The sequence below is a fragment of the Haliotis rubra genome, unplaced genomic scaffold, assembly GCF_003918875.1.
Source record: "Haliotis rubra isolate DU_JTF1 unplaced genomic scaffold, ASM391887v1 Scf336, whole genome shotgun sequence".
NCBI classification, from domain to species: Eukaryota; Metazoa; Mollusca; class Gastropoda; order Lepetellida; family Haliotidae; genus Haliotis; species Haliotis rubra.
This window is the reverse complement of record NW_025767009.1, coordinates 409,361-432,066: the sequence shown is the minus strand read 5'-3', so window position 1 is coordinate 432,066 and position 22,706 is coordinate 409,361. Positions and strand designations below refer to the sequence as shown.

Sequence of the window (22,706 nt, the reverse complement as noted above, 5' to 3'; positions counted from 1 at the left end):
CTGGGCATTGAAAAGTGTAAAGAGGACACTTTCTAATGCCAAGTGTCTTGCTCACAGTATAATGACATTCACTGACTCACTGAAGATAGTCACAAGTATTCTACATGTTTGCACAATTCCAAAGAACTTAATGGTTTGAAGAAAACTACTTTAATTTAATATTGATCTTAAGTTATTTGTCAGATGATTGTTATTCATTTTGTCATTTGCACTAACAAGTACAGTTATTTCATTCATCCAAGCCTTGTTATTTCATGACAAGACAGCCATATTTTCAGCAAAAGCAGTGACAGTGAAAACTCCTTGGATTTCTTATTACCATTTCTATCAGTCATGTATATTTCAAGAATCCAGGAAGTTTGCCCACCACAATGTTTACAGGGGAGGACCTTTCTCACAATATAAGATGTTGCCTACCTTAATACACACCATACTACTCACCCATCTTTTAAATACTCTGCTCAGGATATATGTTTGTTGCACTTCACCAATGCTGGATAAAGTATGTAAGTTTGATCTCAATAGCATTAACCTCAGTGTTTACAGATTAACATAGCATCGCAAGATGAAATTATAAAAAATATTAGAGACGGCCGAAAGCTTTGCTATGATGGATACGTGTATACTAAAAAAGATTTAAAGAATGTAATACATTCATTGGGAATGTTCCTCAAGAACAAGGCTTAGTTGTAAGGGTTCATTAACCACGGATATTTCTTTTGCAAATGTGATAAGTAAAAGTGAACATTAGCCACAGTAGTGATGAAAACAAAGTGCAAGCAACAAAAAAAATTGTGGGCAAAATTCCTCCCCTGTAAAACTTAATGTGGGTACAGATCCTTGCGGGCAAAGTTCCTGTGGGCAGAGTTCCGTACACCATATTTCAATTATAAGACATGTATTCAATCTGACCCTAAGTGACCCTGATGCTGCATGTCACAGATGCTTATTAATTACATCATCACACTAATTGTGTCACCTTAATGATCACACATCTACCTGGCACAGGTGAGTTTGACAAGACTAATTAGTGACATCTTGAAATAATTGTGCTGACAGCTGACAGGTAGGCTGGGTTGGAGTGAACACCAAACAGGAAGTTATTAAGATGGATGTACTGTGTAACAACTGGCCAAGTGCCTGACAGCCTTGTGCCTGATGCTTACCTGTAGTCACTTGGGTTGACAGAACACAAATATTGTGTCAAATGTGCATATAAATTAACATGGATACAAATTGTCCTAGGGGATGCTAAAAAGATGGCTGTTTAAGTTCTGAAGTTGTTAGCTGACATATCTCTAATAAATGAACTTCCTATTTATTATTGTGAAATACTTTTTGTCTAATGTTTTGATTGGTGCTTAAAAATAGCAATCAGACACACAAGATGATGATGATGATGATGATGATGATGATGAAGCTAGTTTCAGAACTAGTTGCATTCAGTTTGAAATTTGTAGCCCACTTACACATTTCAGGGATGCCTTGATACAGTTGTGTTTCCTTTGCTATATTATAGAGGTACTTCTGCCCTTCACAACCCATCCAACCCCTGTTTATGATGTGGGAAATAAAGCTACTTAACCTGTATGTGTTGTGTAGTCATGAAGTGAATGCCCTGGTCAATATTACAGTTATAGCATGACCTGTCTTGATCTTTGTGGGAGAAATGTTTGAACTAGACAGTCTTATGAGACTAAAAAATGTGCATGTTTATATAAAACCTTGAAGTGAATGTGAATGTGTAATGTTTTCCATCAGTCGAACATATTGAGCCCATAGATGGTAAGTAATTCTGTTTGGGGGGGGCAGTAGGGTAGCCAGGTGGTTAAAGTGTTCATACCGAAGACCCGGGTTTGATTCCCCACATGGGTACAATGTGTGGAACCCATTTCTGGTGTCCCCCGTGATGTTGCTGGAATATTGCTAAAAGTGGCGTCAAACTAAACGCACACACACAGTCACACACATAGACATGTTTTGACTTTGAATCTGGAAACTCATGACACAATGTTCTGTTATTGTGTTATGTTTATAGATTAAAGGCACAAAGTCACACCACATGTCTCTAAGAAAAACATTATGCATTTCTATCAAGAATACTAACTATCGCGGTCGCTACCATATAATTAATTCCAAATACATTACATATTTACATTACAATATTAAATGAAAAAGCTTGAATGAATTAATGCAGCATTGCATTAAATCGACTCTCGTGCCCTCTACCGGCCGAACATTATTTGAAGCGAACACCATAGATATGTCCCTTGGAAGGCTCTTTATGAATATCCTACGCACAACTTGTAATTGAAACCAGTTCGGCAAACACCGACAACACTGTGTATGACAAATTTCGATGTAGGGTGTAATTGTTTACATTCCTTATATGGCAAGTGTTCCCTGTTTGGAAGCTGTCTACCTCAAATTTCAATTATCAATTTCAGGATAATAAGTCTTTTATTGCATCTATAAGAAGCTAAAGTGGGAACCTATGCCCAATATGTATAATATAGGACCAAATAATGTCCAAAATGTGTGACATTGTGCGTGTAACATACAATTACCACAGACTCAGTCTGTCAGTATTATACATACATTAGAATTGTTTATCTATCAAATGTATTAATGTACATTTGTTGTGGACCTGTTTCTTGTGGTCCAAGCCTATTGCTTGCTGTGACTCTGATACCTGAGGTGGGTCGGTGTTGGAACTGTTACCTGTGGAGGATTAGTGATCCACTTGTCACCTGTACTCGGTCAGTGTCGAGGGAGAGTAATCAGATTAGCAGATAGATAATCCCTCTCGTGCCATCTGTCAGTGTGGCAGAACTAACTGTAATTGCAATTTCAAAATAAATTTAAAAGGTTATTGTGAGAGTGTGTTCTAATGTATTTCTTTCCAATAAAAACAATCATTAAGTTTTATTGATCTTTGCCCTTTTTAGTCTTTTAAGTAGATAATACTTAACCTAACAGCCTATACGATCAGCGGTCATTTCTCACCAACACAGACCACTTTTGTCATGTTGTCTACTGTAGACTGTTAAAACTATGTGAAATACCACTACTTCAAATCCAATATCAAAGGCATTATGAGATTTTATTACCTTCATTGTATATACCAAGGTTTATCTTGATACAGTGGATGTTTGGTAGATCCTAAGTGGTTAACATTATCTCTCAATGCCAAGAGGTTATATTACTTGGATATCAAGTTATTCTATAGTCCTTTTGTCTCACAATTGGACCGATGACTTGCAATCTAACTCGAAAACTAATAAACATAAAATACTCAATGAAACTCTGATCATAAATAAAACGTCAGACCAACTCTGTGAGGTTTTTGCAGAATTTATATCCTAAAAATAAAAAGTTGTTTAACAAACTATCATTAGGACAGCCAGGTGTGTGCGAGAGAGGATGGAGATGGCACAGCACAGGTTAATAAATCAATAACTTTGTGGGCACTTGTGCACATGCTTCTCTAACACCTGGCTGTCCCTTTCTCTGCAGTCCTCCCTCGTAACAAATAGTGAACTGTGTCAAAATTTTAATGATAGTTTGTTAAACTTTTTTAATTTTAGGACATAAATTCTGCAAACAAACCACAGAGTTGTTCTGATGTTTTGATTTGGCTCAGCATTTCATTGAGCATTATATGTTTATTAGTTTTCAAATTACATTGCAATTCATCGGTCCGCTTTTGAGTCAAACGGACTATAATACATGATTATATTACATGGAAATAAAAATTATCTAAAAATTTATTAAACAATTATTCTAAAAAATACATTGTTTTCACTGCGCAGTGTTCGAGACTGATAAAGTACATGCATTCTGAAAAAAGGAAATCTGAAAATGATACTGATATTTGCTTAATTGTGTTCTTCTTTTGTAAGTCTGAGCATACTCCCTCTATGTTAGCATCACTATTTTCAGTATAGTGTTCAATGTAAGTATATTTCTAGTGAAGATCCTGTATACTCGTGCCCTAACAACAGGATATTTGTTCAAGTATTGGAAACACATTACTGTATTAATTATGGTAGTTGATGTGAGTTTAAGTCTGTATTCAAGATTAATGTAGGCCATCAGCCCTTAGTCATGATCTTGCTCCATTATTCCATGAAGTTTTAACAACATGCTGTTGTAATACATTTGCAATAATTTGAGAGTGTGTGAGTGAGTACTGTTTTATGCCGCTTCTAGCAAAATTGCAGCTATGTCATGGCGGGGGTCACCAGAAATGGGCTTCACACATTGTACCCATGTGGGGGAATCGAACCTGGGTCTTCAGCGTGACGAGAGAACGCTTTGACCACTAGGCTACCCCATCGCCCTCAATAATTTGAGAAGTAGTCAGAGACAAAATCATAACTCATATTTATCTTTAACTTGAATGGAAACAAATTATCTTAGCAGTAAATATTCACTTGCATAACACAGAACTATGAAGAATTTGATTTCTGTGGCCATTTTGTTAAATGCAAACATTATTTGTATTACCAACATCTGAAAAATCATTTTCAAAGTGTTTTGGTATTATTGTTTAGAAGGTAAACAACTAACATTAGCATTTTTTGTCAAGAGTATCAGTACTACTGAAAGCATTATCTACAGATGTTATGAACTGGCATGAGGCAATTATACTCATGAACAGTTTGATAAATTGTTAGGGGGTGGTGGGGTAACCCTAGTGGTTAAACGATCACTCATCATGCCAAAGACACAGGTTCGATTCCTCACATGGGTACAATGTGTGAAGCCCATTTCTGGTGTCCCCTGCTGTGATATTGCTGGAAGTTTGCTAAAAGCAGCTTATAATAATAGTCAACTCACTCACTGATGAATTGGTAGAATAGAAATGGATGTTTAGCAAGCAAAGAGGAACATGTTTTCTAACCTATCTACAATTACAGTATCATGAGTTATATCCAACTAGCCCAGGCTTAAATCATGGTTCATACCAGAGCTGAACTTGGAAAATATAGAGACCCTCATTTGTCTTGGGCTTTGTGGCCCTACATGTTTACCTAGTGTTTTACAAAAATGTTACTGAAATTGAATTGTTCATGTGAAGTGGACATAGTGGGATATGGAGGAAGCAGTATTAGGTTCTTCTCCTTTAATACAATCACTAGCGGTACTTTGACGCAGAGTTTGTGCTCTCTTCCTCCAATACCAGCCACAGAACTGGCTCCAGTATGGAGCCATACTTCGACATGTCTACATCTCTTTACATCCAGATATTACCAGATGAATGTTTAAGTAGTGAATACATGGGTTTTGAAGATATTGTTGCATATCATGAAATCATGAATCTTTCCAATCGTGCCAAACTTCAAGCAGGAATGACAACGGTACAGTAAAATATATATATATTCAGGTAATATGATTGACAAGAAGGGGGATATGGATGGAAGTCTTACCCTCAGTACGCTGCCCCAGAGCAGATGGTCATGCAGTGGTCATAATTAGGCCAGACTCTTTCTGTTGCTTGGTATATATGTATTTCGCTGACTTCTTTGAAACATTTTAGAAGTTGGGATGTACAATATTGACAAACTTTATGGATAACAAGTTCTATATTGAGTGCGACATTTCGATACAGATTTTTCCTCATCGTTAAAATTTAAGGGGGATACGGGTGGAAGTCTTTTCGTATTGAGTTGGTATTAGCCTCTCATATCTGAAAGATTTCATTGATTTATCAACCGAGACCAACTTACATAAATAACTCCTTTTGTGCGCAACACTACTTCAAAGAAAAGCATACACATTACTGACTCCAATTTAGCAAAGTTACACAGCATTTATTTGCATTCAAGCAGGAGAGTGCAAGATTAGCTTATCTACCATTAGATGAAAGCCAGGCTTAGGATCTGATACAGGGCATCCTGTTGCCCACCAACCCAACCATGTCATACCATTGTAGGGGTTTATTGTACCGGCGGGTATGGCAGGGGTAGTGACACATCTACCACTAGTGACAGTGCAGGTTTCATCACTGTCACGTATAGGAAGCTGTAGACAGGCCTCTATTGTACAGCCATCTACAGGAACCCAGCCCCTATTGTAATGCCTATAGGGAGCTGTGGACCCATTGTGTCCCCCGGAGGAAGCTAGTGGGCTATTGTTGAGCTTGGGGATGTTGGAATTAGCTTTGTGTCAGGATTAGGTAAAGTTGGATCAGGCTGTCCTGTTTGCTTCGGGGCAAGTTGGTTCTGAATGGGTGAAGGGACTGGGGGTTGTTGAGATGGTAGCTTGGACTTTTGAAGTAAATGTTAGGTGGTTACAAGTGCTCTTGAGGAAGAAGGGTACTAAATTAATTCTGTAATTTCATTAGGGACCTTCATTTCGGTTCTTGCAAGTATGGTTGGTGTTTGTGTAATTGCCTGACAGCTTTGTGGGATTTGAAATAGATCCTGATTATGTTGTAGTATGTGTGAATAAATAGTTCGGTCCAGATGTGGATGTTGTTGATGTGGCTTGTGTTATGTCTGAAAATAGTGACGGGGACGCTTGTGAATATAATAAACTGCACAGAATTTCCAATTTGGTTTACTGAATGTTTTTCAAATATATAAATAGAATTGTCTTGAAATTCTGATTTTATAGAATTTATGCCCCAGCACTGTGCATGGGGGGTCATGCTTCAGTGATTCTATCACGTAATATCAAATACTTTCAAATATGAGTGGAACGAAATGTATGTCAGCTAATTTGGATCTCTACATGGCTAAAATTTGGTCAATGTGACGATAAATGACGATAAACTCACTCAACTAATTTCAGTATACCATTTGGTGTTACACTTTCTGAGTGAAGTACAGATTCTAATACCATCCTGCACCTAAATGCCACCACAGAGTCGATCTAACCCACTCAGTCACAAAAATGGAAGTCTGACAACGGGTAGTCAACATGATCTTTGTGTACCCCTCTGACAAGAGAATAAAATCCCATCTAGATGCCATGGTGATAAAAGGAAAAAAAACCAGACTATTTGCAGGCAACCATATTAGGGAGTGCATCAACTGCCGTCAATATGACAATACTGTTGCTCTAAAGTAAAGAAAAATAAGAGAATGGTTTGAATTGATTTGTATTTATTCACGACATTTTGATTGACTAGAAATCAAAAATATTGTAGCACTGTTCCTGTGTTCTTCACAAGAAAATAAATAGCATTTATCTGACATATTTACATATTTACAATATACAATGAGCAAGAATCTGTTTGGTATGCATGAAATTGTATTGCACTGGGAAAGACAGCTGTGGTTTTGAATGATAATGTGGAATTGTAATGAAAGATTCTGGGAATTGCAGAAAGAGTAATATCACCGATGATTATTCACAACATTTACACAAAGTCACTTTCTTTGTAATCACAACCTCGAAGTCGCAGGTTCTATTGTCTTCACAACCACACTATTCACAACATTTACACAAAGTCACTTTCTTTGTAATCACAACCTCGAAGTCGCAGGTTCTATTGTCTTCACAACCACACTATTCACAAATGTCCTGTACAAGTGAACATCACATTCGCACTATTAAAATCAGGAGCACAAATTGTTCGATTTACAACTGGGCAAGGGTCTTGATCTTGCTGGACTTGTCGCTCTTGTGAAAGTGATGACTGAACTTCTTGAACTTGCGAACCAGGGCCTTCTTGTCCAGGATCTTGTGTTCTGTTGCGCCAACTGCACCCGAAGAGAACAGCTTCCTCCTCATGACAGGCTCACTGCGGACTGATCCGCCAGAGTAGGGTGGGCGGGGTGTTGAGGTACGGACACTGGGGCTATGGCTGACACTCTTCTTTGATGACCTCTTCTTCCCAATAGGACTGTGGGGGATCTTGAAGATGGAATCTTCTGGTTTAACTGTGGCTGGTGTTGGCAACGGTGCTCTGTATTCATTGCTGGAGGTTGATGGTACACTGCTGCTGACGGTGGTGTAGCCACAGTGAGAGCCAACACTGCTGTAGCGGGGGGAGTTGCAGGGAGCGTAAAGACCACTACTATTTACGGAATCAGCTGGACTGTCTGTGAGCACAGTGTCGATGAGAGATGAGTCAGCAAGAGAAGACACACGGGTATAGTCTGTAGTTGTCAGAGCACTTTGTTGCATGGTATTGCATGGGTTGACGAGGCCACCGCACTGCTACCACTGGAGCTGGACTTGCCGGGAGATCAAGTCGTTCTTGGAGAGGAGAGGAGTCCAGGGTATCATCTACGTCAGAGGGCTGGATGCTGAAGAACTCTGCACCGGATGTAGAGTGGATAGGAGCCTTCTCCCAGGACGAGTTGTTGATGATGGGCAGCTGGGTCTTGGTACTGGTGCGGGGAAGCTTATCACAGTTGTTCTCTGCGAAGACTCGGTTGCTGCAGGTGGACGTCTCGAATGGTGGAAACCATATGGGTGAGGTGGAGAGATGGAGCCTCGCTGTGACGGTGGTGACGTCGCTTCTTGCGTTCAGTAGACACTCTAGGCATGCGGACTCGGTGAGACTTGTGCTTGCTGCTGTGTCTGCTGTGTCTGCTCCTCAGGTAGGATCCCTGAAGGTCAGCTGGGTCAGAGTTCTCGTCAATGGACCAGGTGTAGACACTGCTGTTGGAGCTGCTGCTGGGCATGACGTTGGAGGGGTCAGAGATCATGGTAGAGGACATCAGTGGGTGACTACTTGTGCGAGATGAAGATGTCTTATTACGACGACTTGTAGATCGGCTGGATTTCTTCATGGTGCTGGATGCAGACGCTGAATCAGTTCCGCTGGACCTGGAACTGGCAGTGGAAGTACGCCTGTTGATCATGACCTTTCGGAAGGACACCTGCTGTTCAGCTCCCTCAACAAGTCGCTCGGAGCTGTCGCCACCAGGGAAAACCTCGGGCCTGCTGAGAAGGGTGGTGTTGTTGTTCTGCTTAAGCTGGAGAAGGAGCTGGTTAATCTTCCTCTGTCTGTCAATAGTAAAGTCTGAATAATAATGCCTGCGAGAATCAAGGTCCTTCTCACGGTCAAGATCAGGCACAACTTGGTTATCTGAAGAGTCTGAGGATGACTGGGGGTAAGAATCCGAGGAAGTAGCAACTCCATTCTCAGATGTGGTAACATCAATGTTGTTTGGCATGACCTGGCGAAGCACATTTGAAGCAACAGTGACGTGGTGATTGTCTGTGCGGAACACATTCTGGTTTGGGACTGCTGTTGAGCTGGCACTGAGAAGGTTGCAAGCATCAACTTGGTTCAGGTTCTCGGGTTCAACCTCAGCTGAGTTTCGTGTATCTTCAGGGCTGATGGACAGATCAGAGTCTGTTAAGGTATTTCCAGCAAGGAGCTGTTCTATCAAGAAGTCTGCGTAGTTGAAGTTAGTGCGTCTTGGAGTTCCATCGTTGGCATGAGCAGGCCTTCTTGGTGTGGACATTTTCACGTTGTCATCAACCGGGAACTCATCTTCCAGGCCGCAGGTCTGGAGCAGATTTGTGAACTTCGACTTAATGTTGCTGATCTCAGACTGGAGGGCTTGCTCCTGAGCTTTGATGTTTACCTGGAAATTAAGAAAGAATAAATAAGTACAAGGAAAATAAATTACATAGATTGAACAATTCAAAACAATTAATCAATAACCATAACTTTCTACAGTCCACCCCTACCATAAAATCCAATTACTTATGACTACCATGGGACCTAAATGTTATTCTATACTTTTGACAGCTAAGGGAATATTTACCTATGGCCAAAGGTTATGGCAAATAAACTAACCCAGGGCAATTCAGCAGATTATATCCCCTGTGTACAATAACCTGTTTGCTGTGCTAATCAGACTAAAACTACAGTGTGATTGGTCCAAGCTTGGACAATGACAGGGAGTTATTCTAAGGCCTATGTTTTTCTACCTGCAGCCACCCTGTCTGAGTTAAACAATGTAAGCCTGGCCCTGTCAGAGGTTTGTTTGCTGCTGATTAGGGGATCTCATTCTTTTGTCTTTAACCCTGGGACATTGTGCTAAGTGTGCCATTGACAAGTTTTTGTTCCAGGCCACTGGTCATGAATTAGCCCCTCGGAAGAATCTTTTGTTTTCTCATTGAAGATGTTTGTGTGTGTCAAATATGACATCAAAACAAATGTTGCACTAATTTGGAAAAATGGTCAGATGTCTGGAAAAGTATTTTATGTTAAAACTGTAACAATTTTGGTTCTAATACACATTACTGTTCTAAAAATACATCTTTGCAGGATACAAATGAATGGTTTTAATGAAACTGAAAAAGTTAATTATGCCTGCCAGTATTGTGCATTGACCTGTTTAATCTTATCATTGTGTATATCAGACATCATGGTCAGATTGGGGCTGGTATCCAGGGTTACTTGGTTGTAAAACAGGGTCATAAATGCAACTATGGTTTGAGGGGTGCTTATCTGAAGGGGGACATAGGCATGTGAAGGGTTAAAGAGCCTGGAGCAGCTCCTGCAAGATTTATTGCCTCTCCATCCAGTCTGACAGGCCCCCTACATGAATCCTAATGCTTTTTCAGTGGTTAGTTATGTCATTGCCAAGTAGACCTCTCACAATAGACTGGGCAGGCCAACTTTAATGGGAAGACTGAACTTTCTGGCCACTGAACATCAAAGGCATTGGGTGAAAATAAAGATACCACTTACAATTTATTTTATCCTATAACTCTAATTCTTACAGAATTTAAGAGTATCTTAAAATAATATTTTAAAATATTAATTGTAAATATTTAAATATAACTTTAAATATAACAATTTCTGTAATTCAATCAACCATATAAATATTCATACATGTATAAAATGCTGAAAATATTTTTTTAGAAAGTGAGCAGAGAGGCTGAAGTTGCATCATAACATTACAAGAACCCAACAAAGAATGGCAGCCATATTGGATGAGTTGTAAACAGATAAGATGGCTGCCATCCCATGTCATTATCACTATCACAAACCCCCATTTCAGTTACCTTACATCTTCTGTAAACCATTTCCAGATCTAGGTACAACACAGTTGAAACACTTACAGCTAGAAGAATGATGACCCAGTCAGGTTGAGAACGAATATATACACTTGATCCCAGGGACACTGATGGTTCATCAGCTTCCTCCACACCATATCACACAGTCCACAACAAAGTCCTCAACAAAGTCCTCAACTAGTACATCCAGCCACAAAGGTACAATCCAAATAGAGAAAACTGTTGCTCAAACTTGGTCTGTGTTCCGTTTAAACTACAGACAGTACATAATGCTGAGAACACTATGTATGGCCTCTACAACTGACCACTGCACTGCCCAGACCGAGTGCAGCTCACAATGCCATCCTGATTAGCTCATACTGACCAATAGGGCTATACACATGCAAATCAGATGCCCCCAGCTCATTATACCACAGGGGCCCTAGTGGGGTGGGAAGTTCTGCTTGACTGATCACTTATAGTTTCAGCCTTTTGGGGCAATGGTTTTTAAATTACTTTTTCTGAATTATGTTCCCAGTACTTTTTTAAAGATTGATGTGTAAAAAGTGAAAAATACATTTGAGAATTTGAAATGTTCACCCTACACAGTGCCCCTGTCATGAGGCAGAATGTTACAGTGTGCTAATTATGTGAGAGTGGTCAAGCTGAGAGGGCAGGCAGATGTGGGAGACCTTTGTAGTGACCAGTAGGCCTGCTTTCTGTATAGGCTCTCACAAGCCAGGGAGGGGAGGCTTTCATGCTAAACAATAACCCCAAGTTGATTACAGGTTTTAGCCTAACTGTTAAAACCAACTTAGTTAAAGGAAAAGTATACAGAAGTGTGGTTCCCCAGGAGAAACTCCCTATAATTAATTCTCATCCTTTGATCATATGTCCAAAAGAAATTAGCAAGTTTATGTGAATTTATTTTAGTGACCCTTTCTTAAAGACCTCTCCCAGGGCAATAAAATTTGATTGAGTGACAAACATTAAAATATGAGTTGAGACAATTCAGACTGTTAGCATGAATGGATCAAAGGGCCAGACATGGAAATTGCTTCAAGTTATATTTCCATTTCCCACTAAAGTCTAAAACCAATTGTTTGTACTGGAAACCATGCAAAGATGACACCTAATCTGGAAAGTTTTTAAATTCCAATGATGGGAAATTCATAGAGCATTAAATGAAATGTGGAATCGCTCTTTGTGCAGCAAGAAATTGCATTTACCAAGGACTGGCTATGCTACAAAGAAAATAGATACACCCTGTTCAAACAGCAATTCACTGTATCTGATACATTGTTGAAATGATGAATGGGGCCATTGTGACTCAAGCAAGCAAACACTTGCTTGAGTCAACACTTACTCAACCCAGGTTACAGTAGAGTGGCCACAGAGAAGTGCCTGAAGAGCCTTAAAATATACCATCTACCAAGAGTTATCTCCCTTAGACCAACTACACCCATTGAGGACAATGTCAGAAAGTTATGATGCAAATTCAGCCAAAATCTATAATAATGAAATAATTTGACTTACCATATCAGCTTGAAGCTGCATGTACATCTCATCCGAGGTCATGTGGTCGTTGATGCTGGCATCAGTGTCCATAGTACACTCTAACCAATCTGCAATAAACATGACACTGTGAGTATAAAGTGATAAACTTGTCACACTCGTCTGTACGACCTGCCCTTGTAAAGTCACATTTACAAATGAGCAGGACGCTTAACAACTCACACTTATAACTGTGACACAAACCTGCAAAGCTAACAAGATAATTGTCGATAGTAAAATCCCTCCTAGAATAACATAACACATTGTAAACCTACTAGGCATCAATTACAGAACAGGTGTAAGTATATATACCTTGAACAATCCCTGGGTTCAGGCCAGAGCCGACAAATCCAACACATTCCCCCATAATTAACATGCTAAACCTGCACAGGTGTAAAGTGCAGGTGGAAATAGGTAAAAAAAAAACCACAGGTAGATGGAAGCCAGAGTTGGTCTGATGTATCCAGCATCACCTCCTTGCTCTAAATGTGAAGAAGATGCCACTTGTGTGTCTATATATCTCACCATGCTGTCTCTGGGTTTATCCCAGCCAATTAACCTATTGTGTTACAATCTGCTGTATACAGACCCGTGACACTGAAACTAACTCTCCCATTGTACAACACTAATTGATTATCTTTCATTCAATGCTTTGATTTTCTCAGTGTTTTTTCACTGTCTTTAGTTCCAGGTGGATTAGTGTGATCTGTAATTTTCAAACTGTGTCTACCTGGGCTATCTACCGGGGATTACTCACGGCTGGCTGTGGGATTAGCGATGTCATAAATTCTTAAACAACCCAACATGACATCAACAAGAAAATGACATGTTATCTGTGAAGGAGGACAATCTGGCTCTTTCATCTTTATCTCACTTTTTGTTTCCATCATTTAATCAGACATTGTATATTTCCAGAAGTCCACTTCAAACAACATTTTGCTGTCTGTGCTAATCTCTGTCCACTAATTATACTACCAACTTGGGGCTATTCAAATATTTGGATATTGTAAATCAAACCAAACTCTAGTGTCACAAGTTTGAAAGTTAAATATGAAGCTTTACACAAATGAAACAACATTGGTCAGTCCATCACAGGGGCAGGATTTGATACTAATGAGCAGATGCTACTGATTTTAACAGATGTGATGAAACCAAAATTAGACTATTTCAATTTGGGCCCCATATTCAAGTCTGTGACAAGTGCTGACTGTCAAGAGTCAACTATGGAAGGGGTCAAGTCACATGTTCTATAATTATCTCATTAAAGAGAGGCAACTAATGTTACTTCAGCCTTAGCACACTCCTAATGTGATTAATTAGATCCTAATCCTAGTCCTAATTAAATAATGTAATGTCAAACTTCAGGATACCTGTTCAATAAAAAAGAGAAAATTTGAATTTACATTAAATTCAACTATTTAAATTAAGTTTACCTTCAAGTTGAGCTAGTATTCTTTCTGTACTCCGAGCCATCATAATCATCATATCCAAGTCACAAACACAAGTTGTTAATTGTATCAGAGGTAACACTGTACTGATCTCCAAGTCTCCATCTCCCTTATTTATATGTTGGAGGTGCCTGATGTGCAATCAGTTAATGCCAAATATGGCTAGAACAATAGAAGCTTGTTAAGAACTGTGCCCTGGTTGGCTGTGGCAAGCTCACTGATACCTGAGTGTTTGTTCAAACAAATTGAATTAGGTAAGAAACAATACCTGTGTTTTTGTTTGTACAAACAAATCAGCTGAATCACTCACTCATTGTCAAAATTCACTAGGTGATTTAACTTAATTAAATGGCATTGAAAACTCTCACATGAGTAGAAGTGACATGGTGATTGAGGAATATCAATTTGAGAATATGTGCATGCCATTTCTAATAGGCACAAGTTGTTACATGACTGATATGCTTACTAAACTGGTCAGTCAATGTTTACTTGAGGTTCACCTTGCTAGGGACATATGCTGGGGGCTACATTTAGAGCCTCATATATGTTCAATATAGCTGGAATAGCTGAGAAATATTTTTTAAAAGGTATTTTTATAAAGTATACTTGTTTCCAAAAAATGTTATGGAAATAACATTTTCATTGTATTTCATTACATTTTGCTATATAAACAAATCTATATTTGCTTGAGTCTTGATGAGCTTGAGGTAGGGTAAGGTTATGCATAATAGAATAAGATAAAACAAAGGATGCTAGCATAACAATTAACAGTTTAGGTATATCACTAGTTTATCCCATAAGGGTCAGTGTTATGTTATCTATGATCCTGATACCTGGTCTTTATTCTCTGTGTTGAGATAATCTAAATCCTTACAAGCACCTGTTAAATCCATCTCACCCAGCCTCACACCTGTCTCAGGTGATACCCAGGTAAATCCTCCACATCAACATCCCCCTCATGCCATTGTTGAGCTGTACTCAGGTTTTCTTATCATCTAGGTCTGTTTTTACAACAAGTCTTCGGAATAAATATTTCTAAATACATGTCTTAAGAGTATTTAAATATTTTGAGGATACCATTAACTTGTTTTGAAGAGTATAATATGGTTACTTCATAATGCGTAAACTGATTAATGTAGTTGATTGTAAGACTTCACTAGGTGCAGGCATCACTTAGAGCATGAACATATTAGTTAGCCACGTGTCCTTCATAGTGACTCAAATACAACCATAGTATTAAGGTATGTACTGTAACAGTTTAAAAGATGAAAAATCACCAGGAAAATGGCAGAAGTATATAAATGTTTAAAGTTTTAAAAAAGTTTACCTTCCCAATCTGCAATGACTCTCATGACTATTCAACACTGGAGCTGTTATCCAATGTGAGGTACTGGTTATCCAACAGTTTGTATACGTTATCCAACACTGAAAGTCACTTATCCAACACAGTGTAGCTACTTTGCTTCAGTTTTGCTGAGGTACACAAGTTTACAGTTATTATTTCCAGGAATGAATGATGACTTGCATCGCCTTCCACCCTTTTAGACCATTCCCAGTCAATACACGATGATCTAGCCAGCCAATGAGAGCTTTGCAAATTAAAGTTAGGCTCTCTCCACTCAAAATCATGAAAAGGTTGATTGCACCCAACTATGCACCTGTATTGCCCAAGCTTAGATCAAAGCATCACCTGTTAAGATGTATAGATAATTAGCAAATCTCCTTAGTGGTTAATTCCTTTGAAGTAGATACACATTATGTACACCAAGCTCCAAACTGCTAAGATCATCAGGAGCCTGGCTTTAGGTCCAAATGATCACATTATAATGACCCTGTTTCACAACCCTAATAAAAGATTGGAGGAGGGTAACAAGTGAGCTGGTGTTTTTTTAATAAAAACACCTTTGCAAATCTGTAGGGTTTATGGTCTTGATCTTCAGTTATCCAATTATTTTGAACTTGGGTTTTGTATACTATGGATAATACATGGAGTAGACTGGGATTTAACAAGTCATAAAATTTGGACGGAAAGTGTATGTTGTAAAACATGGTCTCTTACTTTGAAGTACTTGTTTAATGAGGGATTAAATATATATGTCCTGAAGATATGGAAAATGTATTATAAAACTGTTTCATATCTAATGACGCTTAAATGGCCATTATGGATATCTGTGTTGAAAAATGAACCTGTCCAAAAGTATGTATCATAGATAACATTTGAGATAAGGGCCATAAGAATGATTGAAACCAGAAACGTAGTGATTATGATCTTTACTCTATGATACCCCTGGACTACAATGCAAATCCACCCTAACCCCCATCCACAAACACCCCTTCCTGCTAGGGACCTGTCCTCCCGTGGGACCTCTCTCCAATCTCATTGTGGAAAAGGGTATCATCTCACCCCGAAGAAGGCCGGTATTGTTCATAAATAGAAACCCATTCCTGATCTCCCAATCCTCTTGTGCTCTAGCTGAAGGAGATTAGCTACCCTGATGAACTCAAAACTATAATCTGGTCCTTCATGTAATTATTTCCCACATTCCCCACTTGCTAACATCATTATCTGTAACAAGTCACAATGTCGCTCTGCAATATTCCCACACCCAGTTCCTGCTCAGAATAACTGGCCTTTCTTCAAGTTTGATCCAAAAATAAAGTTCCTTCTTCAGAGCTTAGTGCCAGTTAAGGATGAAAAATATAGTCAGTATAAAGTTATTCCAAAATATACCCTCTCTACTCTACATTTTACAATGAACATAATTAATGAAGGGCACAATAGATCACCCTGTTTCTCCCTTGCAAGATTGTTTAGAGGATGTTGCTAGTGCTTAGTGCCAGTTAAGGATGTAAAATATAGTCTGTGTAAAGCCATTCCAAAATATAGCCTATGCCTAATTTTGCAAACAATGAACATAATTAATGCAGGGCACAGTAGATCACCCTGTTTCACCCCTCTAAGATTATATAGAGGATGTTGCTATCAAGTAACTGACATGAATGTGGTGGCTGTGTAATGGATAGGATGTGCCTGTCAATTAGGCACATCTACATTGTACCCCCTACAACTGATGAATGTATTATGCCTGTCAATATGTTGTGATTATTATGCATTCGGTAGCCCAACAATGTTGGCCTGTAGCAGTTAACTCAACACCTCCCCATAGCTGGTGATGGAATGTCCTGCTGCAGCTTGAGAGATGAGGCTGCTATGACAGACAATTTCCAGACCCTGTCATTAATCATTAGTTTGATTGGGACTTGGCATTTTATATTTGTCTCAGATAACTAGAACCTGACCTCTGACCTCAGTAGGTATAGTTATGGATAATTAGCATCTGTTAGCTAATTGTAATCATGTGTGACAAAGTGCACCACTTGAAGCCTGGCCCACTGAGCATGAAAATATTGTTTCCACCCCATTTACTTTGATGACTTCCTAATGCCACATAACTGAATGCAATACCTCAGGCTTGATGTTTCACAGACCAACTGAACAGAAAGCATCATGGTTAGTTCAAATAAACACAAACTATAAGCTTGTACAGTAAATGGTGAAGGTTTTCATAGCAAAGACTTGAACTAACAGGTTAAAGTTAATGTCAATAGATGTCCTACTCCATAGAAATAAGAGTGCTTCATTCCTCGTGTAGACACAAAATTCCTGGGAGGACCCTGCCCAACTCCACACCATGTGTTCCCGACATGCAGAGCTAATACCAGGCTTTGACAGACTGTTTTCCCATCAGTTGGAACACATGATGATCAACACCAGTAAACACAGGCCTGGACCCTAGTCACTGACCCCTGCCAGTGTCTAGTGCAGGTGCTTGCCCAACCCTCAATTCCCAACTTCTAGCAGATGACCCTTAGAAGTGTCCAATTACTAAAGATGTACTAGAGATGCTAGTTCTGTCTTAGATTTTCCATCAACCATTAGAACCCTATGTTAATGTCAGTGACCTTCACAATAACCTTGATTGCCTCATTCCGATTACAGAAGTTACCATTGTCATACATGTAACTGACAAATGACTATAGGTTGGAAGAGTAGGTCTACAAAGGGCCTTGACCATCAGTTTCTGGCAGTGACACTTGAAGTGGTAATTCTTGAGAAGAAAGGCCCCCTCCCTCCTACCTCTATCATGCCTTGTTCAGTAGTCTACCAGGCTTCTTGGGGGTGGTAGGGATTATGCTGATACACTCTATGGGGGGTGAGGTAATCGTGACCCTCTCCTCATTTGTTCTGACTACTTCTATCTCAAACCAAAGTAGATTATATCATCAGAAGTAGCATGGGTGGTAAAACTTCCAATGGTTATGGTGGGTAATAAACTATATTTTTTTGTTAAACCACTTACATATTTTTTAATGATCCTAAATTTAGGTTATGGTAACGTGGTGAATTGAAATTATTTCCAGATTTATATCTATTTATATCTTCATAGTTCTATCTGTTCAAGGGAGGTTGATGCATGGGTGAGTGGCTCCAAAGGGCCTGCCACACTCCACATGGTAGGGGGCGCTGCTCCTCTGTAATACACCCTTGGGGGCGATACAGGCCGTAATGCTGTATTTACCGGTTGTATAACCGAAGTTGTAAAGTAATAAACCAAAATGGAATACTGAAGAGATAAGAATTAAGTTGAAGTAGCAGATGAAAATTGTTCAAATTCATTGTTTTAATTTTTTCAAACCAAATACAAATATTAGTTCGTTACCAAGATGTAATTATATGAATTCAATGTGAAAGCAGTAAGTGTACTGGACAATTAGAGTAAATCCAAACTGTTGGCTGTCTACAATCTTTGTGGATATACTCCCCTACAATGTGCAATAATTGAGATGTGTTCACGTGGAATGAAAGCTGTCGTGGGTGGATCAGGCTCATATAACCATATAAACATGATACGTACCAACATCAGTAGATGTACTACACATTATCTGTTTGATTGAAGGTATAACACACAAGTTTTATAGTTTTCTCTCATTAACAGTAGAAATTGCACAGTATAAATGTTGAAAACATTGAACTTCTTTGAGATCAATGTGATGTGGTTAATCCTGTACAATTAGCAAGACTGACCCTAGGTTGAGGATAGCAGAGGAAAGGAAGACAGGTGCGTGAAACCCACCTCACAAACAACACTGCACTGCCCATTAAATAAGGCTGGGGGTCTACCCTGTAATTAACAGCTTAAAACTTGAGCCAGTATGGCTGGGAGAAATATTCACCATCTTTTATGGCTGTAGCGTTAAATTTTCCCTTGAAGTGAAGTAACCCTATTACTTTTGTATGTCTTGACCCACTCACAGTCTTGTTCTTTGAGCTCTTGATATTATCAAGGTGACACATTCTATAAAAACATTGCCCTAAAGGACTTTGTGGATGGTGGCCATACAGCCCCTACCACCTGTGGCTGTGGTCGCCTGTTCTAAGCTCAGGGTCCTTCTAATGAACTGGGCATTATTGGGAACCCTGTCTCCTACAATAGGAAGATGATTATCTTGGCGGCCAGGCTGGTCTGCGATCTACAGCTTTGTGGTACGACTTTCATTTGATCTCGTTTAATCAGGTCAATTGGCTTTGTGAACTATTCCCTGTCAAACAGCAACCAGTAATGAGCAAACCTCCCAACCCCCAATAGACATGATATCCAAACTTCTTTATCTTTGGGCTCAGATTTGGATCTAAGTTCCAGTTTACTCCACCCGACTTATGCAATTACGATGATTTTTAATTGAAACTCTATTATGTAGTTGTTTGAAGCCAAATCACTAGGGCCAACATGTTATGGCCGATGCCATACCCTTGAGTCCCCTGAGTGCTGGCTTGTTTACTGTCCTACCCTTTAACACTATTTGATCTAAGGCAAATACCAGCCACAATCTCTTTGATAAGTGGACTGTGACTTGTTATCTACCCTACATGATAACACTATAATTAAAACATAAATCAGAACTTTGGAAGCAGAAGACTTTAATTCAGTTATTTTGTCCATTTCTTGATATATATATTTAACAAAATATATTTGGTTGTTTTGAATATTTCAAATTTTGTATTATAGATTATATTTTGTTAATATAAACTTTCAAGGTCAGCTTGACCTGGGCTTTTTAAAATTTAAAATGAAACTGGAGATAAGTTTGTCCAGTAGTGACAAAAACGAGTGAGGGATGTGTTTTTAGTTATCTTGGGAAATGTGAGGCCAGAGCCAGCAGGTGATAAAGAGAGAGATTTTCCAGTCATTGAAGGAGGTGCCTCATTATACAGCAAAGGTGGGAGCACCTCATTGTAACATAAATTACAGTTGGGCACGAAACCCTTGAAAGTAAATACATGTGGTGATTTGTTTTATATTTTATTACTTTTCCTCATGGAGTCTGGATGATGCGCATCGGAGTAGCTTTTGAATAGGAATTGTTTTGGATATGCCTAAAATCCACTGCTTCACGCATGACTTAGGCTACTTTTAGAGCCGATGGAGTGGTGTCTAAAATAAAATAAATGACTTTTTCAGTCACAAGGTCACTACATGACCAGAATATTTATAAACACCCGTGTGTTAAAAACCAAATTTTTGACAGATTCAAAATTCCCACCACAGGTTAAGAGGTCACACCCAAATCTGTTCTCAACAAATATTCCAAAATCATGAAGCGTTGACCCATAATACAGAGTTGGTGAGTAAACAGTTAAAGTGATTACCCACTTGTTCCTGTTGTTTCCCAAAACTGAAAAATTATTCTATTGCATAAAATAATTCAATTCTTTCATCCGTTGATCAAAGTGATTAAAATATTTTGCTAATGTCACTAAGCGCTATGCAAATATAGTTTTAAGATGTTTACGACAATGCATCACATGTGAACCACCTGTGCCTGTTGGTAATTGCTGTTGATTGTGTTATCCTATGATATAATTAAAGCCTCATCTGCGGCTTCAGGCTCCACACAGCCATCCCAGCCTGTGTAGGGGTATCCCTGTCCTATAATCCCATACCCTATGGAGTGGAGTTGATCATTAACCTACAAACATAAGCATTAACCCTACACATCTACAGTCCTCTGTCCAACATTTTAGTTTGATCATGGAGCTATATTCTGGTTATAAATCTTAGATGTTTCTAAAGGGACATCAGTAAATGGTGACAAGAGTACAAAGGTCTGTAATCATGTTGTCGTAAGACATCATACTTCCTACCCAAGTGTTCATCTATCACAAGTTGACAGCTCAAGGGTTAAGGTGGACAGTTTGAGATTTGTGGAGGTCACACTTCCCTTGTATTATACTGCTGACCATAAAAATATCAGAATGAAAATTTGCACAAGCTGATTTATTTTTTTCAGGTTTTGGACTTGTGAGAAAATAATTCTTTAGGTGCTTGTATCAGCACTAGGTTGAGTCTGGCATTTCCTACATAACAGGGTTAAAAGGACAACTGTCAACTAAATGACGACACTCAGTGTTTCATCTTGAGCAGTATAATATATGATCCTACAGTTGAAAGTGTAGGCATAATTAAGTGGTCATTTGTTCAATATTGCTATACAATTTTGTAAAGTAATTATGTTGATATATAGTATTTACAATCTCTTTCTTTCAAAAAGGAAATTACAAATGTTTTTATGTAGTTTTATATATTTTGGCTTACACTTCACAAGCAAGAAAAGCAACTGCTAATTTGAGATTTAAGTGAATATTACCACAATAAAATTAATAATGAATAATAAAGTTAAATTGATTTGAACTTAAGAAATCTTAATGAAAATGTATAAATTAGCATATATGTTACAATAATTTTTTACATATTTTTTCTATTATAAATATTTTGATAAACTACTTCCATTTCCACAATCCCTTATTTTGAAAAAATATCCATACACAGAGACATCAAATTGGCACTTACTGCAGGAATCAGCTCTGTTGTCAGCTCCCAGAATCATGTTTCAGATGCTAGTATCCAGGAAGCGATGCACATTTGTGTCCAGAGGAAACAATTCAGTAGTGTTGGTGCCAAACATTGATGTGAGGACACCTTTAATACCAAGCTTGTCACAGCACTAAGGACAGGCAGGCTAGCCGTTCAGCAATAGTCCAACGAAATAAAGGATCACAGAGATGGTTCAATTCCGTACACCAGAATCAAATCAGAGCTATCCCCAACCTGATAATCTGTTGATGAAGGTATAGAAGGAAGCCTAGCTAGTTCCTTGATCTAGATGAGGCTACAATTGACTAATCTACACGGTGTGATCTCTACAATATACTGCCAACACCAGCAATGTGCAGCCCTTTTCTACCTCCCTCATCCAGTCATCCTTAGTGCGACCAGTCAGGTGTGACGGACTATTGTGACCAGCTGTAACTGTCAGACAACTGAAGTCCGCCTCTTTGTTCAAATTTGGGTGGTGTAGAGGGGATCCGAGCTCTCTCATTGGCTGAGCCAGGTGACATTGTCATGGTGGAGGTATTGATTGAGTGAATGGAGAGGGGGGAGAAGGGGAAGGGGGAGGCTGGAGGGACTGAGTCGGTCAGTCTGATTGTGGTAGGCAATCTCTCCCACATCGGACAGTTGTTTAGCTTCTCTAATGCTATGTGTTTACATGTGTGCAAAACATGCCTACACTGTTTGGGGATAATAAAATATATATTACATAATTATGAGATTTATTTGGATCTTTACAAGAAGCATTAATTTTATAAATGTTGGTATAAAATACAAT

The 22,706-nt window shown here is 38.9% G+C and overlaps 1 protein-coding gene across 1 annotated transcript; it reads right to left on the bottom strand.

Moving 5' to 3' along the window:
* Window positions 1-7,148: 7,148 nt before the first annotated feature.
* LOC124284381 (serine-rich adhesin for platelets-like) lies at window positions 7,149-22,403 on the bottom strand. Its single transcript, XM_046720469.1, is given in 6 exon segments — window positions 7,149-8,087; window positions 8,144-8,200; window positions 8,203-8,261; window positions 8,368-9,554; window positions 12,514-12,602; window positions 21,890-22,403. Coding segments are annotated over 6 exon segments (1,926 nt in total). The 5' UTR covers window positions 21,927-22,403; the 3' UTR covers window positions 7,149-7,590.
* Between the last annotated feature and the right edge of the window lie 303 nt (window positions 22,404-22,706).